The sequence below is a fragment of the Momordica charantia genome, assembly GCF_013281855.1.
Source record: "Momordica charantia cultivar OHB3-1 chromosome 1 unlocalized genomic scaffold, Mcharantia_2.0 BLBB01000001.1, whole genome shotgun sequence".
NCBI classification, from domain to species: domain Eukaryota; kingdom Viridiplantae; phylum Streptophyta; class Magnoliopsida; order Cucurbitales; family Cucurbitaceae; genus Momordica; species Momordica charantia.
Window position 1 is genome coordinate 9974842 of NW_028275157.1, and position 13940 is coordinate 9988781.

The 13940-nt window shown below is 34.1% G+C and overlaps 2 protein-coding genes across 3 annotated transcripts; both read left to right on the forward strand.

The window, feature by feature from the left end:
* The first annotated feature begins 286 nt into the window (after nucleotides 1-286).
* Nucleotides 287-7785, forward strand: LOC111019575 (Peptidase S41 family protein). The gene is made up of 12 exons (XM_022295970.2): nucleotides 287-716; nucleotides 1206-1287; nucleotides 1504-1634; nucleotides 1825-1911; nucleotides 2606-2684; nucleotides 3305-3390; nucleotides 3534-3566; nucleotides 3685-3804; nucleotides 3950-4036; nucleotides 4132-4281; nucleotides 6876-6983; nucleotides 7247-7785. The coding sequence occupies exons 1-12, from the start codon at nucleotides 405-407 to the stop codon at nucleotides 7493-7495; spliced, it is 1524 nt and encodes a 507-aa protein (XP_022151662.1). The 5' UTR covers nucleotides 287-404; the 3' UTR covers nucleotides 7496-7785.
* A 4963-nt stretch (nucleotides 7786-12748) lies between these two features.
* LOC148213249 (uncharacterized) lies at nucleotides 12749-13940 on the forward strand. Of its 2 annotated transcripts, XM_088127010.1 has the most exons (3): nucleotides 12749-12868; nucleotides 13199-13568; nucleotides 13691-13940. In XM_088127010.1, exons 2-3 carry the CDS (start codon nucleotides 13205-13207, stop codon nucleotides 13705-13707), a joined length of 381 nt encoding a protein of 126 aa, XP_087983136.1. In that variant the 5' UTR covers nucleotides 12749-12868; nucleotides 13199-13204; the 3' UTR covers nucleotides 13708-13940. The 2 variants fall into 2 exon arrangements, with proteins under 2 accessions (XP_087983136.1, XP_087983138.1); XM_088127012.1 differs by lacking the exon at nucleotides 12749-12868 and having other exon boundaries at nucleotides 12875-13568.

A 13940-nucleotide genomic window follows, 5' to 3' on the forward strand; every position in this document is an offset into this window, starting at 1 on the left:
CAATTTTTTAATTTGCTAAACATGATCAATGGGAATAAAAATTTTGACTATGATAAAAATGATTTTGGTCCGAAACACACCCTAAATTAAAGAAAAAAAAAATTTATCAAGAGACAAAAAAAAATATCTTCAAAATATTAAAAGAAAAAAAAAACGAGAAAATCGTTTCCAAATTCCAAAGAAGCAAGTTTAATTTTGAGTTTCAAGAAAATATCCAAATCTTTTTGATACAGATGAATGGCGCCACGAAAGCACGCCAAGGCGCTCACGCAACGTAGTGGCCATCAGATCCACAAGAATTGGAAGAAGATTCCCATGGGACCCTCACCATCGGAATCCCAACAAACCTCCAACGCCATTCCTTCAAAACTTCCTCCTCTTTCACTCCCCCACCCACCAAGAAAATGGAGGCTCTGCTCCGGAGCCTCGATTTCAAACCAACTCCCTACTCCCCATTTGCGGCCCATTTCTCCACACCCATGTCTCAGATCGGTTTCCGCCGGATTTCGAGTTCCGGCTGCCGGGAAAGGCGGGGGTGGAGGGCGGCGAGGTCGGAGTCTGGAGGTGAATCTGCCCGGCGGAGATTGATTGGGTCTGTTGGGAAATGTTTTGTGGGTTTTGCTGCTGCTGCCACGGCCTTGAGTTCTGTTTGGTTTGATTCTCCAGCTCTTGCTGAATCTCTCACCGTCGCCTTCCCTGTTTCTCGTGCCCCTGAGGTGAGCTTGTTTCCTTTGTTTTTGGCTGCTTCAATCTTTACATTTGGGATTGGCCAAGTCCATGTGTAATTGTCTTCAGCTATCGTGGATGGTTATTTTCAGGTGATTGGAAAATGAAACTGAGGTTTAAATGTTAACATTTGGTTACTAGACTTTTCAGGGTATATCTGCTTAGTTTCTGTAGTTTTAAAAGTTTATAATAGTTCATTGAACTTTAATGGTTATGTTTATTAGCCTCTAACAAGTTGTTGGACTTTCAATTTTGTGCTCTGACATGACATGCTAGCACTATATAATTTAAGGATCATGAGACGGGTTGAGAGAGTTTTGTTTTTAATGCAATTAGTAATTACAAACAAACTATTCTTGATTCGCTTTCATTAAGAATTGCTTTCTTCAAACTTTTGTTGTTTTGAAACTTTCTTTTGGCCTTTCCCATTTGTGATTGAAGTTGATGAATGAGTTTTGCTATGTGGTTTTCGTTGTTAGGTGAATACAGTTCAAAGGACTTTGATTGAGGCCTGGGGATTGATCAGGGAAACATTCGTAGATCCGACTTTTAATCATCAAGGTATCCGGCATAACATCATGTTAAATTATCATGTTTGCTTGCTAGTGTTCATGGAAAGAAAGTAAATATGATGAAGGACCAAAGCATGAAAAGGTCCATTATCCATAAGATAGAATTGTTTGGGTTCATATGATAGTCCTTTTCTTCTTTCTAGTGCTGAAGAATTAATGTAATTGGAACAACTATTCCTTTCACATTATTATTCCTCTTTCGCAGATTGGGACTTAAAGTTACAGCAAACAATGGTGGAAATGTTTCCCTTGAAATCTGGCGATGCAGCTTATAAGAAAGTCAGTGCAATGCTGTCCACGCTTGGAGATCCATTTACTCGGATTATTAGCCCAAAGGTGGTTGCTAAATCAGTTGTATTAGTTCAGATAATTATCTGATATTTGCTTCTGCTGTTTATAGTCAGTACAATTTGATTTGACGATAACAACTTGTACATGCAATTCTGAGTTGGGAAACTTTCTTGGTTGATTTTAATTTTTATCTTCAGAATAACTTTCCCATCCATCTCACAGTTTCTCATTGCAGGAGTACCAAAGTTTTAGAATAGGCAATGATGGCAACTTGCAGGGAGTTGGCCTCTTCATAAATGTTGAACCAAGAACCGGCCATTTGGTTAGTAACATTCTTCGAAATCTAATCTTTTATTATGATTCAATAGGTTTCTTGACATTCCATGAAAAAAGGCTTCTTGCACTTGCTTTGAGGCATTCCACATCTCTTGCACAACCAAAAGCATAATAATTCATTGTAAAACTTGGGTCTTTTTCCAAAACTTGGCCTACCATTTAATTTTTCATTGCCCCTTTAGTTTAAAACTTGGGTCTTTTGTTCTCTTCTCCTCTTTCAGAGTTTTGGGTATTCAGTGGTTCTGTCAAGGAAAACATAGAAAATTTGTGGTGCTCCATGATACGAAGGAAAGGCCAAGGTGGCTTAATGCATACACTGAATGCTTTTATTCGGAAATTTGGTTGATAGAAGTAAGAGGATTTTTGAAGGAAGAGGTGTGAGTTGGGAAGAAGTATTATATTTAGCAAAATTTCTTGCTTCTTGTTGGTGTGCTCTTTTTACAATTCTCTTTATAATACTCCATAATTAATTCAATAGGAGTGCATTTTTGCGACTCCTATAGTGAGTAGGTAAATAGAGTTCAGTCGTAACTCTTCCTCTTATCAATGAGAAGTGTTACCTTTTTTAAACAATAAAAAAAGAGTGAAGTGCCTACAAAGGTGCTATTGTGTAATACATCCAATGTACTAAAAGTTCTCTCTTCTTTTCTGGTTATTTCTTTTATCCATTGACATGGCAGATGGTTTTATCAATCATAGATGGTAGCCCTGCTGCACGTGCTGGCATACACGAAGGAGATGAGCTGGTTGAAATTAATGGTAAATTGTTTTTCCATCAGTATTTTCTTCACAATATGTGAATTTAATACCCGACTCCTCTTTAGATGTAAGGAATAGGATGAAGTTTTTACTTTTGTATATTTTTCAAGATTTCTCTGCCACTCAATGCCTCACGGAGCTTGTTCGAGGCAATCTCTTATTTATACATATAAGAGCATGCCAAACTTTAATCAGATGATTGGAGTTGTTCTTCGTCTTACAATAGATTTTTTGTTTACTTCCTCCATGAAATCTGTTCATCGTAGACAGTCTATATATTTTAGTAGATGTAGTTTAGTAGATTGAGGTTGATAATGGTTGGCCTTCAGAGTTATGCTGTTTAAATAAATAATCTGTTTCATCTTTAATGCAATATACAAGTTGACTATGAAGCAACCAATCTGTTCAAAAATTTAAGAAGTATTTAATTTCAGACAATAACGTTAACTTATTAACTTAATTACATGAAATTAGTTGAGGGTAGGCATAAACTGACCTAGATACTCACAAATCATATACAATATACACATGTATAGATAGATCTCACCTCTGATCTGCAGAAATTTTATTTTCCATCTCATTCATACTTTAGCCTAACTTAACTATTTGTGAGGCTTCAGGGGAAAGGCTTGATGGTGTTGATAGTGAGGCAGCAGCTCAAAAACTCCGAGGGCGTGTTGGAACAATAGTCACAGTGAAAGTTCATGTAAGTATCAAATTGTTGTTGAATGCACTGCACTTGAAACAGCATGTTATTACGTAACCATATTTGCTTCAATAAATTGATTTTTACAAAATAGTAACAGTTTCAAATAGCATTATGTATTGATTGAGCATTTTTCTTCTCAGGTTAAAGATATGAGCAACTCGAGTATCAGAGAGGTACTAACCGCTCAGCGTTGGTTTATTGAGAAGTGCATTATTGGTTCAGGCAAAAGCACATCTTTTTTTCCCCCTCCTTGTCTGTCAAGAACTTGACTCGTCTTCCCATCTTTTGAAGCTTAAAATACCTAGAGAACACATTAAGCTTTCTCCGGTATCAAGTGCGATTATCCTGCATAGAACACAAGATGGCCAGTTGTCCAAGACTGGCTATGTGAAATTATTAGCCTTCTCTCAGGTAAATGTTGACCAAAATATTTCTAGAGTCTAGATCTTGATAACTTCGCAATCAAAGTAGTTTATCTGATTATGGTATATAAAGATAAATGACTGATGAAGTCATGCATGATTGCTTATGTGAATTATTTATCTATTATTGACAGACTGCAGCGTCTGACATGGAAAGCACAATTCAGGAGATGGAAAGCCAGGGTGTGCAATCGTACATTCTTGACTTGCGGAACAATCCAGTAATTTTCAAATTTTTCGAAAATTATTATTTTTATTCAAGTAAAAGCCGAACCTAACCTTCACTAATTTAATTGGTTGTTACTACATGTTTCAGGGAGGACTTGTAAAAGCAGGGCTTGAAGTTGCCCAGATATGGCTAGATGGGGATGAGACTCTTGTGAATACAATTGACCGAGACGGGAATATGTTGCCCATTAACATGATTGATGGCCATGCTATAACACGTGATCCACTTGTTGTGCTTGTAAGTTCTTTTCAAATTTAAGCCACATAGTAAACAAATAAGTAATAATAACATAAGTAACAAATGAAAGAGGCAAAATAAAGATCGAGTAATTCCCTTGTTCTCCTGCATGATAATTGTACTGTTTTAATTTGTACACTTATGCTTGGAGAATAGGAAGCATGTTAAGGAGCAATGCCTTCTTGGAAAACTGAATTAGTGTTGAAAGGTTAGAGGTACTCTTGTATTTTTTATTTTTTATTTTTTTATACTTAGGTAAAAGAAATTCAGGGATAGTTTTGATAGCTATGGATGAGTTGAGAGCCTCAAGATTTTGGTTTTTGGGTTATAGTTGCAACTCCCAAAATAGATTGATGATAGGGTATTTGCATTCGAAGGAAATAACATATTGGAACTAGTTCTAGAAAAAAGATTGATCTATCTGAACCAAAATTTGAATACGAAGTCAACCTTATTTAAATAACATAATCTAGAATTCAAAAACACAATCGCTAACATGAGACGTTGTCTTGGAACAAGGAATGGAGGCTCTTCTGATCATGCTCATTGCACGAGAAGCTTTGTTCTATGCATATGCACCTAATAATATCCATAATCTGATTGGAATACAAGACCTCCAATTTAGTTTACATATGCTAGGAGAAAGGCAGGTAAGCCTATTGAGTACAGTTAGTTATATTGTAGCAAGGAGAGTGTTTAATGAATGTACTGTGGGGCCCATTTTATAAGTAACAGACAAGATAGTGTTAATGTTATGATGAGGGCTGTGTTGAATGCTTATTAAAAGCAATAACTCTAGAATCATGCATATTGAATAGAATCAAGAACATAAGAAGAACATCTAACCTAGTGTGTTGGACAACTATTTTATATACCGGAAAGATCTTCCTCTAGAGATAAGAGAACTGAAAATGTTTAATGTATTGGAGACCATAACCTTTGAATCTTATTTAGACTCTTCCTTGAGCCCTATTAAGCCTCGTAAGAGTTATTGGGTATCTATCAAAAAATCCATACTCAATGAAAGTCCATGTTAGATAGGCAGGAACATTTAACAGGATAGGAAGGGTGAAGGAGTCCATGGGTGGATGTTTCAAAGCTTTCGGAGGCTCTGATGTTCTCTTATATTAGGATTGGGAATGAGAGGAAAAGATTTTGTGAGAGAATTTGTAGAGTATTTCTAAATCAAGCACATTAATGGAAAGTACTTCGAAAGCACTTCTAAGTGTGTATAGTCAAACATTAAGTAGATTTGTTATGGAGTACTTTACTGAAGTGCTTATAATTAAAATATTAAAAGCAATTATTATAGAAACACTCCTAAACACACTTTTAAAGTTTCTTTTGAAGATGCTTATAGAAAAAGTATTTTTACTTAAAAGTACTATCTCTAAAGCGACCCCAAACTATTAATATATATGGACAGAATACAAATGAAATGTTCTGCAATGGCTTTGTTTCTCCCGGTCTGTGTTCTTTGTTTCTAGATGGGATAAGACTCATCTCATTTGTTCTTTCACTGTTCCTTTAGTCGGGCAAGTGCTGTGAGCATCTCTTCAAGATTGTATATTTGACTTTTTTTGATAAAAAGATCAAAATATAATATCTTTCAATTTGTGTGCAGTGTTATTGAATAAAGTTGAATTATTATGAGTTAGATGCTGTAATTGTTCTCTTTGGAGTATTTAGTTTGAAAGGAATCAAAGAATCTTTGGAAAAAAAAAAACTTCTAAATTTGTATGAGAGATGGGATGTTGCAAGGGGGTCATACTTCTTTCTTTTTGGGAATCTATCATCTGTGAATATATAACATTCTATGGAAAATGAATCCTAATAATTCATTGGGTATGACGATGGAAGGAATCTAAGACCCAACCCATTTATTATGAGAGGTTGGTTCATGGATGAAAATTTGAAGTGAAGACTGAAATAGGTTCTTGTGTATTTGAGGTGCTTTGAATCTATCTCTCGAGTACTCTCGCTCAAGCCTAAATCCGCCGGACTATTGCCTACCTTCACCCACGTTCATTTCCTCTATTTACTATTTAACTCTTTGGCTAATTACCAATACGTCCTTACTATCCTAATACCCCAATGACATACTTAACCGTTGCCTCAAAAGTTGGTTTTCTTTATTATTTTTCTTTTGTAATCCAATATTTACACTCACATGCATGGGATCTTCAAACAAGAAGAGAATAATCGATTATTTAATTCATATTGTTCACCGGTGCAGATGGATGTAAATTATTTCAAGATTCAGTTTGCTCCATGCTGCCCTGATTTCTATTAATATTTTCTCATTGATGTTTACATTCATATGGTTTCTTAGTATTTAGCTGAATGTCTGTGCTTCAATTTCTCTTTCATGTGAATTTTGTCACATAGATGAAGCATGAACCTTTATAAAAAATAAAATATATATATATATATAAATCAACACAATCATGAATTCAATCAACTCACCGAGTATGAGGTATTGGGAAATAAATTGAATGGTGGGAGGGAAAAATTTTTCCAAATACCTTTCTGAAAATCATCTGATACCAATTTCCTAAGATATATTTAATCTTTTATGTACATTTTTAATACAGGTCAATGAGGGTAGTGCCAGTGCAAGTGAGATTTTAGCGGGGGCGCTCCACGACAACGGTCGGGCTACTCTTGTGGGACACAAGACATTCGGAAAAGGAAAAATTCAGGTATTGTTATTTAGTCAAGAACAGTGCATCATTTCAAAGAACTTTGTCACACAATTCTATAGATGACGAGTGACAATGTCGATAGTTCTACGACCAATGTTTGTAGACTTGGTCGTGCAAATTACTATCCAAACAACATATCTTTCCATAAAAGATCTTTCAGCCGTATAAAACATATGTTTCTACATCTTAAAACCCACATCTTTCATGCATCTAGCTCAATTTCTGGGTTCATAACATCGATAGCTGCGTTCTTGATGCAGAGTGTCACAGAGCTTCACGACGGTTCCGCTTTATTTGTCACGGTTGCGAAGTACCTATCACCGGCACGTCACGAGATAGATCAAGTTGGTATTGTGCCTGATATACAATGTACAGCAGATGCACTCAATTCAGCCAGAGAAGTAGCAGCCAAAGACAAGAGTTCAGCCTCTCCCCTTGAAGCTGATTCTTGTATAATGATAGCTGAGCATGAACTGGACATTCAACAATCCAAAGGAACTGCCTCCTGAAATGATAGAAATTCTTTCACTTTTATAAGTAGAATTTGAGTGTGTGTATATATGTAAGAAAACTAGAAAGGTATATATCAGATGGATAGATAGATGAATAGATAATAGTTAGAATGAAGCGAGAAATTCGACGGTTCGGACGAGATTTGTTCGTACCATATCATTCAGCTGTTTCGGTAAGATCCATACTGAGTTGGTCATTGCTGGTTGCTATGAAGTATACAATTCATTGCCATCTAAATAGTCCCATAGTCATTGTTAATCAATGGGAGTAGTTTCTGTTTTTTTAATCAATTTTTTGTTTAATTTTCATTTCATTTTGAGAGGATATTTTATAAAGTTGTAAAAAGGATTTGTAAACTCATTATCAAACTTGGATAATATACCTTTGTTTATGAAGATATATAAATAAGACTTTATATTTATTATTTAATGAGAAACTAAGTTAATGCCTCAGCCAAAGAATTTACTAAATATTAGAGTACTGCTAAAGAGAATGCTATCTTGACTTTGCCACTTCTAACGCTCGAATTGTTCGAGATATAAAAGAATTAGTTCAAGGAAAAGCACTTGAAGCAATGGAGGAACTCTCTAGCGCACACGGACTAGACTTTGATAAAGTGGAATTTAAGTTGATATTGCAATCCTACGCCCTAAGAGAAAATAGGGAAAAATATATTTTTGGTCTCTGAAGTTTTGGGTGAATGTTTATTTGGTCCTTGAAGTTTGGATTTGATGTCTACGTAGTCTTTAAAGTTATAAAATAGATATTTTTGATCTTGAAGTTTTAAATACTTTTGATCTTGAAGTTTGAGAAATGATTCTAAATGATCCTCAACCATTTTTTTTCTTTTTTTCTTTTTGACTAATATCAAAATGACGTGGCATTTAAATTGATGACTGAGAAAAAAAATATTAATTTAATAATATATTTTTAAATTATTGGACTTTTCTCTGTTTTTTTTCCCAAATTATCTTCCATTTTACTTCCTTCTTCCTGCCCTTATCCGGTGGAACTCACCCCACAACTTCCGACGACCTTTGCCGGCCAAGAAGATAGAACGAAGGAGAGAGGCGAGCTCCATAAGGTGTTTCCAAACTCCGCTCTCCTTAGGATCCGGTCGAACTGGTGGACGATCTGTGTCGAGGAGTTGTGAGATTTTGATTGGACAGAATGGGGGAAATCAAATCGAAGAAGGATTTGACAATAGACTTGAAGAAAGGGAGTTTAAAGGAGTTTTGGCTGGAAATTGGGGGAAATGATGCAATAGACCCCGTTGACCTGGGAATCTTGCTTGGAGATGGTAGAAGATTAAGAAGAATAATCTTGCTTCTAGGATGACCATGGCCATGGAAGATTGATTTTTTTTGGACCTGTTACCAGAAGCTCTCCGTCTCTCTTTTGTTTCATCTTCGTGGCCGGCGAAGGTCGCCAAACGTTAACAAACCGATGGTGAGTTTCACCGGAGAAGGGGAGGAAGAAGAAAGAGTGGTGAGTTTCACTGGAGGAGAGGATGAAGAAGAGGGGGGAAGGGGAGATTATTTGGGGAAAAAAATAGAGAAAAGAAAAAGTCCAATAATTTAAAAATATATTATTAAATTAATATTTTTTTGCTTAGTCATCAGTTTAAATGCCATATCATCTCGACATTATTAAGAGAATGATCCGACTATTTAGATGGAAAACTTCCATAGTTGCTATATTTAAATGATGTCAAGTGTAAAGTAGCATTATCATTATTATATAAATAAAAATAATATATAATTTGTATGTGGGGTTCACGTATTTAGAGGTAAAATTACTCTATTTTATATCTCTTGATTTAATGGTACATTTTATTTCTTATTAAATATTATTATATGCAATTATTTATTTATCGTTTCATTGTTATTTACCCCCTCTCCTTCTCCATTTTCATTTCCTCAATTCTACTCCCTTCGAACTAAATTTCTTCATTTTTTTTTTGTTCATTTTTTCTCTTTTCTTGTTATTATTTTTTGTTCACATCTTTAATTTTCTTTGTTTAGTATACATAGGTATGGATTAAAATCCATAACTTTTTAGTCGGGATATATACTTGAATCAGTTATGCTATGGTAAGTTTACATTTGACATCTTCATCTTCATTTTCTTTTCTTATTGTTTCTGTTATTTCACTTTCTTCTCTTTCTTCCGATCAATAAAATTTGTATATAAACAATTTTATATATTCTTCTCTATTTTCATTTGTAGATTTCTAAAATAAGAAGGAATTTTTATTTATTTTATTTTGACATTTTCATTTCCTTTGTAATTTTATTTTCAAATACTTAAATAATTTTTTTAACCAAACTTAAAAAGGGTAAATACAACATGTTTTATTTGTTATCTATTTTTTTAATAGACATACAAATATTGAATAAAAAAACATGAATAATATATTTACATATATTCAAATATTTGTCATGAACGTATTTGAAAATTCTATTTTATTGAATTATATGTTCTGAACTAGCCATTGATTTAAACAAAATTTCAACTAAACTTAAAATTCAACAATATTTTAACTCAAAAGACAAGGAACAAAGTTTATTTATAATCAAATGATCAAAATTAACAAAAAGATGAATTTAAAAAAGGTAAAAAAATTCAACGTAACATACTTAGAGATTCCCTTTTTTTCATGTGGGATAAATATACCCAAATATTTTTATGCATTCAAGAAAAAGTGAAAAAGATATAAAATGATTAGAATTAAATAGAAAAAGATAATAAAAATAAAAAATAGACGGAAAAGTGATCCACAGTTTAAATGGTGAAGTGTCCATGATTAAAGTTCACACATTCTATATAAAAAGAAAAGGAAAGAAAAACTTTAGTTTGGAAGGAGAAAAATTCAATAAATGAAATGGAGATTGAGAGAAGTAAGTGAAAGGGTAAATAAAGATATAAATTAGAAAAAGGAAAATAAATAACCATATAAAATAATATTTAATAGGGGAGACAATGTATCATTAAATCGAGAGAAAAAATGAGATACAGTGGAGTGGAGTAATTTTGCACCAAATACGTGAACTCCATGTAAAAATTATATATATTTTTATATATATGACGATAAAAGTACTTCACACATGATACAATTTAAATGGAGATAGTGTGTAAGTTTTCATACTACGAGTTTCTATATTACGAGAGGATTAGAAATTTTCCAACCAATCGAAGAAAAAGAATAATATGAATTATGAAGGAGAAGAATTTTAAGAGACTGAGGAATTGAAGGAATGGATGAACTTAGAATGAAAGTAAGTGACACCTAAAAAGGGAGGAGGGAAATAAAGATGCAATCATATGAAATATAAAAATAAAAAAAAATCCATCAAATTTTAAAACCTATCAAAAAAAAATTTGAGCATAAAAAATTTATGTAGAATAAATTTAACTAAAAATGTATAATGCGACTCTATTTAGCACAGGTCTAAATTATCACAAGAGCATAGTTCGACAGTTAAAATATCTTACTCGATTTATAAAAGTTGAACCTTCAATCTCCATTCCGTATTTGTTTTAATTTACTAAAAAATGCGTTGTCCAAATTTTAGAAATGTTCGTACAAAATCGAAGTCACTCTTCCAAATCGATCAATTGATAAACGGTAGATAGAGATGTCTCATTACTAGCCATTGGACAGAGGACATTTTTTGTTTAGTGAAAATTTTGAGATTAATTTCTCTCATGTGGTTGAAAAAAATAGATATTTTTTTTCTTGAAATTATAAATATAAAAATTGTGGCATTAAGATAATTTAAATCAATTTATTATGGAATATTTCTAAGTTATTCAATGGTCAAAGTGAGCATAGTTCAGTGGTAATTAAAATATACCTCCAACCAAGAGGTTGTGAGTTCGTATTTCATAGTATAGAAATTGACACATTAAATTAGATATAACATAACATCTCTATAGGATTTTTTTTAATATTACTAATAAAACTATTTTTTAAAATATTCTAAACCTCAAATTAATTTTAAAAATGATGCTATTTGTTTCAGCTTGTTTATTGTCTCTTCAAGATATGACATACGCCACCTCAATAATAAGTCGTCTCTTGACATGGACCCACATGTCATATCTTCAAGAAACGGCATAGTCATGTTGTAACCTTTAATGATGTCATCTTATCGCGTAAATTACTTCTTGTATCACTCGTTTAATTACTTGCCTTGTCTTATTCTCAATTTCATTATGTTCTCTTTTTCGAAATAATAATAAGAATAATAAGAAAAAACAAAAAATTCATGATGCTCGTCTTCTACCTCTTTGGTTTGTCTTCTTTGGTAATGCCTCTAGTCAAACTTACTTGATATGCATCAAGCAACGCACATCATACCCCGATGACTAACTGATGAAGAAGGGAATCTCCACTTAAACATGTGGACTATATATTAAGCTTCATAAAAATAGAGAACAAGTGGAGAAATGAGGTTCAAGGGAACATGAAAATATGAGCTCCATTTCAAATTTCGTCTTATAATTTCAAATTTCCATCTATTTTATTTAAATGTCCAATATATTTGCATACATTCATATCAATTTTGTCTGATCAAGAAATTGATAAGTTTGTGAAGCTCAGACTGGTATTATCTAATACCGACGAATGGAGGGATCTGCAAAAGAAGTAACAGCTTCGATTCTCAAGTTAATACTTCTCTGTTTTATTGTTGGAGAGATAATAGTTTTGCAGACCTAGCATAAATGAGGTGAAAATCTCTAGTTTTATAGTTGAGCTTCTGATTTAACCTCCAACAAGTTTACAACAGCTCTCCGTCAGCTCTAAGAATTGCAGTGTGTTGTCTAAGATTTCTGTTAGAGGTTTGTGCCTGCAGATACTTTTGAAGGTCGACTTGTCTTGTGAAGGTCGACAAATATAGCGAACATGGGATGACTCAACATCACTTACCAAACTAATAGGGAATCTCTCGAGCAATGAGTCACGTCCAGTTCTTTTTACCATTGTTACGAATGATTAACTCTTCCAATGAGCCAAAGTGAGCACATAGTTCAGCGGTAATTGACATTATCTCCAACCGCGAGGTTGTGAGTTCGGTCCCCTGGCCGATTAAAAAAAAAAAAAAAAAACTTCCAACGCATCACTCGTCGACACGTGGTAACCCATAACTAACCTCCAACGAATTCGTAATTATTTTCTTTTAAATTTACGAGGGTATTTGAGTAATTAACAGAGAAACCCCTGAAACTAAAACCCTCCAATTTTCCCAAATCATAATTCATAACCACTTCCTAATTCCTTTCTCCATTCCTCAACTCTCTCTCTTACGCTTACTCGCTCTGTTCTTCGGCTTCTTCTCCTAATTCCTCCATTGATTCGGATTCAGGTGTGTTCTTGATCTTCATCTTTCTCCCTCTAATGCGATTATTATGGATCCTACTTCGTAATCGTATGTTTATTACTTCAAGATACGCATCTCCGTTGATTTCTTGACCCGTAGATCACAGAAGACATGAAAGGAATTAATCTCCTCGTTTTTCTCTCTGCTATTGCGTAATAAACCAATGTAGTTTGAATTCTTGATTGTACGGTCTCCTTTTCCTCTTGTTTGAATTCTTGATATAACGATGTTTGAATTTCGAAGTTGCCGCGAAAGGATTCTTGAGAATCTGCTTGTAATTTATGGGCGGCGTAATTTGTAATTTGTAATTTGCAGTTGAAAATGGACAAGAATGCTTGTGGAGATCGTATTTGCCGAGCAATCGATAAATGTATTGCTCTCTGCCTAAAACATATTGAAATTATAAAAGAAGGCGATCCTTCCACTCATCAAATGCTAGAGAACGCAATTTGCGAGAAGATGAATAATTTCCGTAGCCTCTCCCTCAATGTTCTTGGAGAACCCGATCATGTTCGAAAAGAGAAGCTTATGGAAGAGCTCAAAGGGATAAAGAACAGCTTCAGCCTGACGAGTTTACTGGAGCCCGAGGCCAATGGAAGGGTAGAAGAGGAGCCCTTGCCTCAAGGCGGGAGCGGCACCACAGGAACAGACACAAGCACAGGCACAGGCGGCCCCTCATCTCCTGGTAATTAATCTTTAATCATACATTATTCAAGGAAAATTAGGATCTGATAGCAGCCTCTAGGGAGATTATACTTCTGATTTCATTGAATTTGTTGCAATTTAGATGAAAATTGTGTGTAACAGGAAAAAATGTAGAGTGAAAGAAGAGGGAATGCCACTGGAACTGAAGGGGAACACAATTTTGTGGGCTGGATGATGATGGAGATTCTTAGATCAAACAGAAAATTTGGGAAAGAAACAGTTCTGGTGTGTGCCCTTTTGCTAGATTTTTCTCTTCTTTTTTGTTCATATCCAAGTTTCAAACATTGAAGATTACTTGGTGAGCTCTGTATTTTAGGCAGAGCAAGCAAACTGTGAAAAGACTGCTGTGAAT

Bases quoted from the DNA above. Each gene is read 5' to 3' on its own strand.
- LOC111019575 (XM_022295970.2), top strand. From the start codon at position 405: ATGGAGGCTCTGCTCCGGAGCCTCGATTTCAAACCAACTCCCTACTCC. The intron at 1,288-1,503 runs GTATCCGGCATA...CCTCTTTCGCAG, and splicing joins TCCGACTTTTAATCATCAAG to ATTGGGACTTAAAGTTACAG. The intron at 4,282-6,875 runs GTAAGTTCTTTT...TTTTTAATACAG, and splicing joins GTGATCCACTTGTTGTGCTT to GTCAATGAGGGTAGTGCCAG.
- LOC148213249 (XM_088127010.1), top strand. From the start codon at position 13,205: ATGGACAAGAATGCTTGTGGAGATCGTATTTGCCGAGCAATCGATAAA.